Source organism: Artibeus jamaicensis, unplaced genomic scaffold (assembly GCF_021234435.1).
Source record: "Artibeus jamaicensis isolate MK-2021 breed Jamaican fruit bat unplaced genomic scaffold, CSHL_Jam_final scaffold_537, whole genome shotgun sequence".
Classification (NCBI taxonomy): Eukaryota; Metazoa; Chordata; class Mammalia; order Chiroptera; family Phyllostomidae; genus Artibeus; species Artibeus jamaicensis.
Genome location: NW_026522047.1, coordinates 46,263,382 through 46,278,102, shown reverse-complemented (window position 1 = coordinate 46,278,102; position 14,721 = coordinate 46,263,382). Strand labels below are relative to the sequence as shown.

Below are 14,721 nucleotides of genomic sequence, written 5' to 3'. Positions count from 1 at the left end.
AAGCTAAAGAAACAGAACTAAGCAATGAAGAGATAGCAAACCAATGGAATGCACACTTCAAAACATTGGTAATCAGGATGTTCACACCTGTGGCTGAATATGGTTGGAAAATGGAGAAAAAAGCGAAGGCTGTGCAAAGTGAAATAAAGAGAAATGTATAGGGAACTAACAGTGAAGGGAAGGAAATGGGGACTCAAATCAATGATTTGGAGCAGAAGAAAGAAATAAACTTTCAACTAGAACAAAATGAGAAAACAAAAACTCCAAAAAGTGAGAAGAGGCTTAGGACAACTTTAAATGTTCCAGCATCCAAATCATAGGGGTGCCAAAAAGTCAAGAGGAAAAGAAAGAAATTGAAAGCATTTTTGAAAAAATAATGAAGGAGGACTTCCTCAATCTGTGAAAGGAAATAGACTTCCATGAAGTCCAGGGAGCTCAGAGAGTACCAAAGAAGTTGGACCCAAGGAAGCACACACCAAGGCGCATCAGAGTTACATTACCCAAGATTATAGATAAGGAGAGAATCTTCAAAGCAGCAAGAGAAAAGAAGACAGTTGCCTACACAGGAGTTGCCATCAGGTTGTTAGCTGATTTCTCAAGAGACCTCACAGGCAAGAAGGGGCTGGAAAGAAGTATTCCAAGCCATGAAACGCAAGGATCTATATCCAAGATTGCTCTACCCAGCAAAGTTTTCATTTAGAATGGAAGGACAGATAAAGAGCTTCTCACATAAGGTCAAATTCAAGGAATTCATCATCACCAAGACCTTATCATATGAAATGTTAAAGGGACTAACCTAAAAAAAAGATGATCACCTGAACCTAAAAATAAAAACTAAGCAAACTGGAATAGAAACAGAATCACAGAAATGGAGATCACAGAGGGTTATCAGTGGGGAGAGGGAGTGGGAAAATGCAGGGGAAAGATACAGGGAATAACTGTAATTTGTTGATACAAAATAGATACAGTGGGGGGAGGTTAAGAATAGTATAGAAAATAGAGAAGTCAGAGAACTTATATGTACGAACCATGGACATGAAGTAATGGGGGTTGAATGCTGGTGGGAGGGCGAGTGCAGGAAAGAGAGGAATAAAGAGGATGAAGAAATGGGACAACCGTAATAGCATGAGCAATAAAATGCACTTTAGAAAAAAAATAAAGAAATAACATTAATCCCTTCACCTTTTTGAGATAACTTGTTATAAAGGAATAGCAAACTGATTGTAATATGAGCAAACTGAACTGAGGGCAATTATAATAATCTGCTACTTCTTGCTTTTAGCTTTTGTACTGATGTTGGAGGACAGCATTCACAATCATGCTTTTATTATGTATTTCCAATAATTGTATAAGAGTGAGCCCGCTGAGGTTTTCTTCCAGGTAGTCAGAACAGGATGCAATGTGCATGTTTCTGCAGGAAAAGTGATGATCCTTATTCACAAGACTGGGTAAGATTTTAACTCCTGCGTGAGTCATCCTTTGATCATAATGACTGAAGACATTCCTAAGCATAAATGAGATACATATTATATGATATACCAATTGGTCAGTCACTGTCGCTTTAGTAGATTTGAAAACTTTTAAAAAATGGAAGACATTTTATATAGAGCAGTAGAAGGAGTCCAATTTTTAGGGAGCACATTGAAAGGTTGCAAGAAGAAATAGAAAAGTAATTCAGCACACAACAGTCCATGTAATTCTTCACCCCCCCATACATGGACATCATATTCCACACTTCACTAAATAAATGTGCAGCATGAAAAGTATTTTGTATAATAATAAATTGTCTGGCACTTTTTGCTTCATTGTATGGATAGTCATCTGTTGTATATTCTATCAATCTATTTATTAAAATGTATATTTCTTAGTAGACTCTTCTTGGAAACATGGATTTGATGGTCAATTTTTGCCAGGGGCTATGTAGGCATGTGGACACACAGCTGAATGACAGAATGAAGTATATAAACCCAGGAGACCAGCTATAAAACCTACGAGCATGTTCAACTCTATGTTAGCAAGAAGCATAGTAAACGTAGTGCTATAGAAAATAATAATGACCATGTAGGTGAAAAGTGTGGTCTCAGATGTTCCTTTACAACAAAATTATATACATGACCTCAGTATCCAAGAGTACTTTAGTACAAAACAATAGTATAATACATGAATACTCTTTCAGTAAAACAACAAAAATATTACTTGGAATGATATATGTCATAAGAGAATAAATTATGCTAATGTAATTTCTGTTAACCCATGAGACATATGAGAATATCTAATTACAAAGATTGTATTAATTGGCTTCGGAACTTCTTGCTCTGAAGCTTTGAACATTCAGGCGCCTCATACAGTTGGCCCTTAAGGCTGCCTGCCAAGGAATCTTTCCAGGGCCCTCTTTATGTCCTTGTTCCTGAGACTGTAGATGAAGGGGTTCAGCATGGGTGTGACCACAGTGTACATCACTGAGGTGACTGCACGGGACTGTGAGCTGTGGGTACCAGCAGAGCCAAGATACACTCCTAGGACTGTACCATAAAACAAGGAGACAACTGAGAGGTGAGATGCACAGGTGGAAAATGCTTTATACTTCCCCTGAGCTGATGAGATTGCACATATGGAGGACACTATCTTAGAGTAAGAATATAGGATCCCAGCCAGGGGACCAGCACCCAGAAGCCCAGCTGCAAAGTACATCACAATGTCATTAGGAAAGGTGTCAGAACAGGCAAGTTGGACCACCTCTTTGAGTTCACAGAAAAAGTGGTGAATTTCCAAGTCTGAGCAGAAGGACAGCTCCAACACCATTAAGCTGTGTAACAAGGAAAGCAGAATACTAATGATCCAGGACACCAGAACCAGGAGCCCACAGAGACGTGGGTTCATGATGACTGTGTAGTGAAGGGGATGACAGATGGCCACATACCTGTCATAGGCCATAACAGTAAGGATTAAGTCATCCAGAAGGGAAAAGTGTATATAATGATACATCTGGGTGATGCATCCTGCATAGGTGATGGCTTTGCTTTGTGTCTGGATGTTCACCAGCATCTTCGGGATTGTGGTGGAGGTGAAACAGATATCTACCAAGGATAGGTTGGAGAGGAAGAAGTACATGGGTGTGTGGAGGTGGGCGTCTGAGCTGATGGCCAGCATGATGAGCAGGTTTCCCAACACAGTGATCAGGTACATGGAGAGGAAGAGCCCAAATAGGATGGGCTGCAGTTCTGGTTCCTCTGATAGTCCCAGGAGATAAAATTCTGAAATATGTGTACCATTGGATGGTTCCATATAGTGCAGGTGACTACCAGAAAATAGAAAAAAATGAATAACTAATTTCCCATTAGTAACAAAATAAATGCTGCATTTCTATTTTAGTATCCAAAATAACATTTCCATATTTGGCATAGCATCTGGCTCCTATTAAGGTGTATCAACTGCCATTGCTCATTAGAATTCACTCCCTTTTCTACCATCAACTCATTCTTCAAGCACCACATATATTTGCTTTTTTATTGGGTATATAGTTCATGCATTTCAGGAATATACTCGTATATTGACTTTAGACCATTTTCCAGGTACTGTTCAGAGTATAAAGTGCTGAAAAACAAAAGTCTCTACAAACTAATGATGGTCAAAGAATATAATCAAATAACATATCTAATAGTGCAGATGCCATATAGAAAAGTAAATCACATTAAACAAAGAGACTGGACAAAGAATGCTCCTTATTTTATTTTATTTTTTATTGCAATTTTTCTGTTACCACATAACCTCTTGATATCCCATACTCTTCCATAATCACACACTGTTGTTCACATCCATGAGTCATTTTTATTTTGCTAAATCCACCACACCCTAACCTCCCACTTAATAGCTGTCATTCTGTGATTTAACTCTCCATATGTCTCTATTTCCCTTGTTAGATCACTTTGATCATCAGATTCCAAATATAAGTGAAACCATATGGCATTTGTCTTTTTCTGACAGGCTTACTTCACTTACTGAGAAGTTCTCCAGGGCTATCCATATTGATGGTGTTCTTTCTCATAGAGTTAAACCAAGGCTTGCCAACAGGCGACACTTTAACATGCACCTCAGAGAAGACTAACCAGGAGGCTAAGGGAGGAGAAAGTGCTTGCCAGGCAGAGGACCAGCCAGTGTAAAGGCCCTGAGAAAGATGGTAGTTTTAGAAAACCAAGGCTCAGAATGAGCCAGTATGTCACGAGAAGGAGAGATGGTGTCGGATGATATTTAAAAAAGCAAGGTAGTCTGTGTGCTGCTGTTGAAATTTCAAGTCACAGAGAGTGCCTTTTCCACACTATGAAAATCTTGCACTTTATTAATCTTTTTGCATAAGCATCCTGGAAACTGGAAAGAATTTCCTCCTTAGTCCCTTCTTTTGATGGAGTTCTGGTACTTGTATTATGAGTCACCTTGAAATATCTGAGTCCAGGTACCCCTGCTCTGAGCGCTGCTCTATGTTATGAACCACACATGGGCACATACAGCATGGCCTCCACATGTATGTGGTTTCCATGTTTTTCTATTCACTCTTTAGGCTGCGACTAGGTACAACTCAGCTGTCCAGATCAAGTATCCTTTCCAATAAGAATTTAGACATATTACCCCAATATTCCTAAGGTAAACATCCCATAAAAATGCACTTGGAGTTCCACATTGGAATGTCCATTGTATGCCCTGTATTTAAAGAAATAAATGTAGGGGGAGAGAGAAGTATAAAATGGACATGAGGAAGAAAAATGGTTTATGGATCATAAACTTAGGTGGTCCCTAAGAGATGATGATAAAGACATGTCTTTGGATTCTGGAAGCTTTCCAACCCTAACTACACCCCCTTAAAGTCCAGCAAAAATAATAAAGGAGAAAGTATATATTTGTCCAAAACACAAAGGTAGTTATTAACAGATGATGTGGAAGCACCTTGCAGGTTGACTACCCCAAGTGAAAACTGAGCAACAAAATAAACTGTATTTTACAAAAGAAAATAGTTTTAATATTGAACAGTAGGAGACTAGATTACTTGTGCCTATTCTATATTTATTTGACTAGTGGGTTTTTATAAGGTTAAAATGTAGATGAGACTAACTCCTTCCTCCCTTTTCTCATGTGACCCCTTTGTTTCACTTTGACTTTGGGTTTGGATCTCATTTTTGGCAAATCAATAGGCAATGTCTCATTCTGGTTCTCATCTTCATCCAACATGCAAAGGCCTCCTCAGTATGTAACCAATAAAGCCTGCACAGGCCATGACAATCTATCCTTTTACACTGAGTAACTTTCTTCACATGATTTAAGCCTGATCACATTATCACACAAACATTTATTTCACCTACTCTGCCTTCACCATCACAATGCCAGATCTGAACAAGTAGGGCTTCACCTGCTCGCTTCACCTTTTTAGTTTCACAAATGTATGTGTATATATGTGCATTTACCCAGAAACCCATTGAAGTAAATGTGAAGTTATGAAATAAAAAAAATGGCAGGGGGAATAAAACCTGGTTAAACAGAGTGATTTAGCACCTCTGTTACAGAAAACTGAATGGAGAAATGTGAGACTTCTGGCCAACATGGAGGCATAGGTAGACATACTGTGACTCCTTGCACAACCAAAAGAAGGACAACAACAAGTTTAAGAACAAAAATCAACCAGAACTGACAGAAAATTGAACTGTATTGAAGTCCAACAACTAAGGATTGAAACAAGAAACATTCATCAGGACTGGTAGGAGGGATGGAGATGAGCAGCCAGGCAGAGAGGACTTCTGGCAAGGCAGTAGCAGTTTGAGTGAGTGGTCCCCAATTTGTGTGCAGATAAACTGGGAGGAACAACTGGGAAGTGACACAGAAGACACAACCTAGGGTTCCAGTGTGGGGATTAATGCCTCAAAACCTCTGAGAATAAAAACCTGTGAGGGTTGATGCAGCAGGAGAAACTTCCAGCCTTTCAGGAGAATTCATTGGAGAGACCCACAGGGTCCTAGAACATACACAATCCCACCCATCCAGGAATCAGCACCAGAGGGCCCAATTTGCTTGTGAGTAGTGGTGAAAGTGACTGAAAGCCCACAGAGAGCTGACCAAGTGGCACTTTTCCCTCTCTGACCCCTCCCCCACATTTAGTGCCACAATGCAGCAATGTGGGTTGCCCTACCCTGGTGATTACTCTGGCTCTTCCTTTACTACATAAGAGGCATGCCAAGACAAAAAAAATGGGCCAAATGAAAGAACAGATCAAAGCTCCAGAAAGATACAACTAAGCAATGAAGACATAACCAACCTATCAAGTGCACAGTTCAAAATGCTGGTAATCAGTATGCTCACAAAATTGGTTGAGTATGGTCACAAAATGGAGGGAAGAAGTAAAGACTATGCAAACTGAAATGAAGAAAAATGTACTGGGAACCAACAGTGATGGAAAGGAAACCAGGACTCAAATCAAGGATTTGGAGCAGAAGGAAAAAAGAAACATTCAACCATAATAGAATGAAGAAAAAAAAGGATTAAAAAAAAATGAAGACAAGCTTAGAAACCCTCAGGACAACTTTAAAGGTTCCAAAACCCACATCACAGGGGTGTCAGAAAAGAGGAAGAAAAATAAATTGAAACTTTTTTGAAAAAATAATGAAGAAGTTCTCCAATCTGGCAAAGGAAATACACTTCCATTAAGTCCAGGAAGCTCAGAGAGTACCAAAGAAGTTCGACCTAAGGAAGCACACACCAAGGCACTTCAGAATTACATTACATTACAATCAGAATTAAAGATAAGGAGAGAATCTTAAAAGCCTCAAGAGAAAAGGACAGTTACCCACAAAGGAGTCTCCATAAGACTATCAGCTGTGCTTTACTGAGTGCATGTAGTACAGTGGGAACCTGCATATACTGTTGGAGGAGTATGGATTGGTACAACTACTTGGGAAAGCTGTTGGGCAGCATTACTAAAGCCAAACATGTACACATCATGTGATCTAGCAATTCCACTCAAGACATACATACATATGAGCATGAAAAGATATGTCCAAAGATGTTGAAAATAGTGCTACTGCTTATAACAGCCTAAACATCCACCAACATTAGATTGAATTTATACAGTAGAATACAGTAGTCTTCCTCTTATCTGCCATTTTCTTTCTCTGGTTTCAGTTACTCATAGTCAACCACAGTCTAAAAATATTAAACAAAACATTTTAGAAATAAACAATTACCAACTCATTGAAAAATTAAACAGAGCATCAAAAACTAATGAAAATAAGGTATAAATACCAACGTGCATTCATTAATTACATTGGCAGAGGCACAGACACAGAAGCTAATGCCTGATGTTCCTAGACATGGTGGCAGATCAGAGGCCCAGTTTTATTTGTTGGATGAATCAGGTATTAGGCTTCACTATATAAGTACATTTAAAACATGGTAAGGTGGTATTTCTATATATTTGGAAATGTTGGATTGTTGAATAAAAGCTAAAAAAATAAACATCCACCTGGAGGAAAATGAAGTTGATTCCCTACCTCTGTCATGTTACATAAAATCTGGGGGATCGGCTACTCACTGGGAGAGTAACCAGTCCTGTTAGGTGAACAGATGGAAAACTATATATTAGTATTGATGTGTGGGCCAAACCACCCTAATCAAGTCAAGACATTCAGGGGTAAAAGACAGACATATTTAATGAAATAAAATGCAAAACATTTTTAACTCCAAAAATTTCACCAAAGCTAATAAAGAAATAACAATTTTTATTTATATTTATTTTTACTTTTACTTTCTTGATTTTTATTGAATTTATTGGGGTGACATTGGTTAATAAAATTATATATGTTGCAGGTGTACAAGTCTCTGATATATCACCTATATATTACATTGTGTGATCAGCACCCCAAGTAAAGTTACCACCATTTATCCTCTAATCCTCTTCTTTATCACCCCACCAAAATAATTTTTAAAGTCATTTTAAAGGCTGATAATGAAGAAGTAATAACCATACAATAATGTCCAAATTAGAAAGACCATCAAATATGGTCTTTGATCAACATCAGAAAAAGTTCAGCAAACAACAAAAAAGTTCTTTTGATACACCTGGCAGCCTGGAGAAAAATGTCACATTGACTGGGGTGCAGACTTTTAAACAGGTAGCAAAGGGGTGCTCTGTTTTTTTCCTGGCAGAACTGTGAAGTGTTACAACATTGGGAGAACAGTCTGAGGGCAGCTACACACACTACAAAGACCTGTGTCTCTAACACAGGGCTCCTCAGTCTTTACAGAACTGACATCCTGGGCCAGGTGTTTGTGTGAGAGGGGTGGTCTCTCCTGGCCATTGCAGGATGTTCAGAGCATCCCTGGACTTTACTGACACCTCCCATGTGACAACCAAAAATGTCTACAAAGATCGCTCAGTGACCTTTAGGGGAACAGTATTGCCTCTGTAATACCCAGTAATACCCAGAGTTATTACATAAAATATTTTTAATGTAACAATCTCAAAATATTTTCTTATAATGTTATAATAGCAATATATTAGGAAAGTATACCTTAGATTTCAAATGTGACTAGCACAGCCAGACCACAGAATATTATGTAGACGTGGAAATAATGAGTCAGCATCTTATATACTTTTTGACTGGAGGGAAGACCATGGATATTGTTGAGTACAAAGGAAGAGTGGACACATAGAAAAAAAACTGTAGCACACATAAAAAGTATTTCTGATGGGCCTGGATGCTGTTTATGCATATAAATGCATAACAGCAAATGCATAAATGCAAAAGTCCATGAGTGTGTACTTGTGCATAATATAGAAAGAGAAGATTTTTAAAACACCTAAGACCTCATGGAATAAAGATTACCAGCAGGAATGTAATTAGGTTAAGTATACTGATTACAAACTGTTGTAGGAAAACAATTAAGTGAGAATCAACTTAATTTATATTAAGAGAGAAAATAATAATAACAATATCAACATGGGCCACTGATCCCCAATTAAATTTCCAAAGACTTGGAAATAAAAGAATGTGATAGAAGAGCTTTTAAAATGAGGGAGAAAGCAATATCTAACTTATAATTTTTTCTTATATAGAGATATATGGATTCAAATGATCTTATGGGAGGTACAGATAATCTTTAGTTAGATCTTTATAAAGAGTGCCTTCCAGAGGAGGGTAGATTATACCAATTTTGCAAACAGAGCTAACCACAGAAGGCCTAAGGAGCAATAACAGATGATGGAGATATGACCATGTTGGCAATATGTGTGTAGGGTAATTTATTAGTGCTAAGTACACAGAAGAACATTCACTCTCATTGTTTGTTTATAGCAAGGATTCACAAGTGAAGAATATAAAAGTAACAGGTGTATTTTTTTCAGTAAGAAAAGTAAAAAATAAAAAGGCGATGGAGAGAATACAATGTGACTGTTAGATTTGAGCCCACAGAATTAACAAATACTCTCCACATACATGTACATAAAAGTATTCAAGGACAACAACAATGTGATGGGAAAAAACTCTCCAAATCCTTGTTTAGAAGAATGCCATGAAAAACAGGAATCAAAGCATGCTGACCCCACTCTGCAAATGTCAGGAATTTGTCAACAATTTATAATAGAGGAAACAAAAGAATAACTAACCCACAAATGTATTCAGGTCACAGGTGATGAAGTAATGGCAAAGTTAAGCTATTTAGCATACCTCTTTTTTTTTAATTTATTTAATTATTGTTCAAGTAGTTTCCTATTTTTTACTCCCATCCCAGCCCATGCCCCTCAGCGCTCCCCACCTCCCTCCCATTTCCACCCCCCTTAGTTGTTGTCCATGTGTCCTTTATACTAGTTCCTGTAAATCCTTCCCCCTTTTTTCCTGAAATTTCTTCCCCTATCCTCTCTGGTTTCTGTTCCCCGTTCTCTATTTCAGTGTCTGTGTTTTTATCTTGCTTGCTTGTTTGTTTCGTTGTTTAGCTTTCTGCTAAAGGTGAGATCATATGGTATTTGTCTTTCAACATCTGGCTTATTTCACTCAGCATAATATTTTGCATTTCCATCCATGCTGTTGCAAAGGGTAGGAGCTCCTCCTTTCTTTCTAGTGCATAGAATTCTATTGTGTATATGTACCATAATTTTTGCACACATCTTTTTACTTATCAAATACATTATTTTTCATGCTAACTGAATACCTAGAGTGCAAGAAGGTACTGTGGAATGTAGGTCTCATGACCATTGTTGCAAGGTAATATTTGCAAGACATATATTGCATATGGACCTGTATCATCAATATGAGACAGTCTTGAGTGTGCCCCATTATAAAAATAAACAACTGCCTTAACTTTACTGGACATCTCTCCTCACCTAGTACTCTATTTTCCTACTCCCCTTAGTTGCAAAACTCCTTGTCCATGTTCTACTTTCACTTGAAATACTTTGTGCCTCCCATTGCACCTCAATTAGGCTTCTATCAGTGAGTCGTGAGCAATGACCCATGTGTTGCTGACTTCAATGTTCACTTAAACAAATCATGAACTAGCTAATCAAGCAAGCAAACAGCCATAAGCTGATGGCTGTCAAAAGAACTCAGGTGAACATGCTTGGCTATGGCTCTCTCTGACCCTTTTTTTGAAGCACCTGCTGCACCCTTGGCCTCACCTGATCAGGAGCTCTGAGAGAGCGAATTCCCAGTAAAGAAAGTCCAGCCTCCTGGAAGGATGACAATGGAGGCTGAAGGTCTCTGCTCAGACAAGACAGCAGGAAGGAGGGAAGTGTACAAAAACTTAGGGTTCCAAAAGCAACAACCAGGTCCCATCACGCCCATGGTCACACATGCTGAGAGACTGGAGATGAGGAGCTATTTACAGCTCCATATATCTGCTTACTAGGTACATTTCCATCTTGTTATTCCAACCTCTAATTGCATGATTTCCCTGTGGATCTAGACAGAAGGGACCATTTTCCTGGAGATTCTCTGTTCCCAAAAGACCAGCTTAGAAGTTCAGTGAATCCTATATTTACTAGTTCTTTCTCATAAAGTCTGTGGGCTCCAAAAGATTAACCTCCCAACACTTTATCCAAATCCTCATTTAAAATTTTCCCATATATAAGACTGAGGATCCAGTCTGGAGTAGAAAACTCAAATCCCTAATTATTTAATTGTGGTAGGGGCTTGGCCCCTCATGAGCACAGAAAATTGCTGTTTTTCTTTCCAACAAGGGGGAGAACTAAGTTCTTTTGTCTAAACCTTGAATGTTACACACTGGGATTCATGACATGTTGTCCAAAACAATTTGGAATTTCAACCTCATATCACAAGAACTGTCATTTTGTCCCTCAGTATGAAATATTTGTTACTTATAAGAAATGCATTTACATTTTTTTGCACTTTGGTCTAACCTTGGAATAGAAAAGTAAGTAGATTCTTCCCTGTAGTCTCCAGAAGAAAGCTAGTCCTGCAAATATCTTGACTTTAGCCCCATAAGATCTCAGGAATATAAGAGCATAAATGTGTTTGTTTTAAAATCACTGGTGTGATAATGTAACATCAGATTAATCATTGAAAGGAGACATTTATCAAAAAGTGTTTTGTTCAAGAAACTGAGATAAAGTGTCTCATTTCATTCATTTAGCCTCCACCCCCCCCAGAGTGAAAACATTTTGCATTATAATCTCCTCTTAAGTAGAAGACACGTATAAACATTTTGTAGATATTTAGCCTCTCTGGCTGGTAGAGAATTTCTTCTTGCATAAGTGTCAATGCGCTTCGCATTTAGTGCTTTTGAAGCAGTTATATAGGAAAAGAAATTCATTTAAATTTATGTCTACCATTGTGTTTAATTTTCTACATCTTTAAATTTCATGTTAATTTAAACATTCATTATTTTCTTTTCTATCCTTTTCAACTTTCTTTTGTTTCTTTTCAAATATGAGATTATGTATGAATCTGTTTGTGTCCACATGTCTGTGTGTTTATTTGAAATAAAAATGTAGATGATCTACATTTTTATTTCATTCATATATGAATGAACATATATATGTATACATAACACTTTATCACTGAACAGTTTATTTGGACTCAGCAAAATATGTCCACATATCTTATTTATTACTTTTTTGCAAGGAGAGAGTAGCATTTATTTATTTTTTATATATTTATTGATTATGCTATTACAGTTGTCCCAACTTTTTTTCCCTTTGCCCCACTCTATCCAGTATCCTCATTCCCTCCAGCAATTCCTCCCTTAATTCATGTCCATGGGTCATGCATATAAGGTCTTTGAATACTCCCGTTTTTATACTGTTCTTACTATCCCCCTACTATTCCATACCTACCAATTTGTACTTCTTAATCCCTGCACTTTTCTCCCATTTTTCCTCTTCCCCTCCAAACCGATAACCCTTAAAATGATCTCCATATCTATGATTCTGTTTCTGTTCTGGTTGTTTATTTAGTTTATTTTTTAGATTCAATTGTTGATAGTTGTGAATTTATTGACATTCTAATGTTCGTAATTTGGTTTTCTTAAATAAGTCCTTTTAACATTTCATATCAAAATGGCTTAGTGATGATGAACTCCTCTAGCTTTACACTGTCTGGGAAGCACTTTATCTGCACCTTCAATTCTAAATAATAACTTAGCCAGATACAGTATTCTAGGTTGTAGGTCCTTGGTTTTTATGACTTTGAATACTTCTTGTCAGGGCCTTCTAGCCTGCAAAGTTTCTTTTGAGAAATCAACTGACAGTCTCCTTGGAACTCCTTTGTAGGTAACTACCATGTTTTTCAGAGCATAAAATGCACCGAGGTTTTAGAGGAAAATAGGAAAAAAACAATTTGATGCAAAAATTGTGGTAAAATATTTAATAACATAAATAACATATTTTACCACTGTAAACGTAAAGCTACATTTGGACTATAAGATACACCCCACTTTTCCTCCCAAACTTGGGGGTGTGTCTTATAGTCTGAAAAATATGGTACCTGCTTTTCTCTCGTTGCTTTCAAGATTCTCTCTTTGTGTTTAACTTTTGTCATTTTAATTATGACGTGATATAATTAAACAAGGTATGGTCCTCTTTGTGCCCATCTTATTTGGGATTCTCTGTGCTTCCTGGACTTGTATGTCTATTTCCTTCACCAAATTAGGGATATTTTCTTTCATTGTTTTTTCAAATAAGTTTTCAATATCCTGTTCTTTCTCTTCTTCGGGCACCCTTATGATTCAAATATTGGTAGCTTTGAAGTTGTCCCAGAGGCTCCTTGGCCTATCCTTCTTACGAAGAATTCTTTTTTCTTCTAGCTGTTCTGATTGAATGCTTCTTTTTCTTCCTTATGTTATAAATCATTGATGTGATTCTTGCCTTTGTCCATTCCATTGTTGGTTCCCTGTAAACTTTTCTTATTTAATTTCGTGTAACCTTCATTTCTGTCTGTGTTTTTTTTACGCTGTTGATGTATCCAATGAGTTCCTAGAACATACTAATAACCAGCATTATGAACTCTGCATCTCATAGATTGCTTAACTCCATTTGGTTCAGTTCTTTTTCTGGAGTTTTGTTCTGTTCTTTCTTTTGGGCCATATTTTTACGTTTCTGCAATTTGACAGCCTCTCTGTGTTTGTTTCTATGTATTAGGTAGAGATATTTTTGACTCCCCACCTTAGTAGTGTGGCCTATTGCAGAAACCCACACTAGTAGGTTGGATGAAGTAGAGCCTTACATAACTGTCATGTCAATGCAGCCCATATGAACCAGGTTGATGGTGTCTTTAATATAGTGTTTCCACTCTGTGGCTCTGTGTGTGCGAGGGGTCAAAAAAGGTGAAATGCTGCTGCCTGGCCTCTGGAGCTTTATCTGGGAGGAAGCTGTTCCCCAGCACTCACCTTGCTACGAGCCACTTCATTTTCTCTCTGTATGTCACTGGTGCCCTTCCAGCTGCTGCCCTCAGTGCTGGAGCCAAGAGAAAGTGAGTCTGTATGAGTCCTAAGTCTATTGCAGGCCCTTTAAGAGGAGACATGTAAGAATCCCAACAGTTTCTTCCACAACTCCAAACCCCAGTGGTTTTTACAGACAGAATTGATGGGAACTTATCTTTCTGGCACTGAAATTCTGGGCTAGGTGGTCCAGTTGGGGCTGGGATCTCTTGCTCCCAAAGTAACCCTCCCAATTTTTATCTGCCAAACATGGGTGTGGTAGCAGCCATTCCATGTCTCTATGTCTCTGTGTACATGGGTGTGGTAGCAGCCATTCCATGTCTCTATGTCTCTGTGTCTCCATGCATCTCTGCTCCTCGTACCCATCTGAATGCATGTGACTTCTTTAATTTGTAGGTTGTCAGACTTCCATACAGCTCGATTTTCTGACAATTCTGGGTGACGATTGTTTTGAAGTTTAATTGTAACTTTAGCTTTCAGTGTGCGAGGAGGTGAGCTGAATTTCCCTATGTCTCCAACTTGACCAGGGTTATTTATTTCTTTCAACATTCATCTGAAGTTATCCTTGCTACCCTACATCACTTTCAGAAAAAAGGAAATTGAGGCTCAGGTTTAACAATTACATTGAGAAGCCATTAAAGTTTATTGTGCAATTTCTTGACTTATACACAACTGAAAACATGAGGTATGGACCAATTTTTATGACTTTTATTCATCACATTGTATATTTTAATTATGTCCCACTTATATCATTATACTTTAATAAATTAGAAGAAAAAAACATAGCAGTGC

The 14,721-nt window shown here is 37.8% G+C and overlaps 1 protein-coding gene across 1 annotated transcript; it reads right to left on the bottom strand.

Moving 5' to 3' along the window:
• Positions 1-2,355: 2,355 nt before the first annotated feature.
• LOC119038868 (olfactory receptor 7A17-like) lies at positions 2,356-10,808 on the bottom strand. The gene is made up of 3 exons (XM_037131412.2): positions 10,664-10,808; positions 4,624-4,633; positions 2,356-3,298 (listed from the first exon to the last, which is right to left on the bottom strand). Exons 1-3 carry the CDS (start codon positions 10,806-10,808, stop codon positions 2,356-2,358), a joined length of 1,098 nt encoding a protein of 365 aa, XP_036987307.2.
• Positions 10,809-14,721: the final 3,913 nt, after the last annotated feature.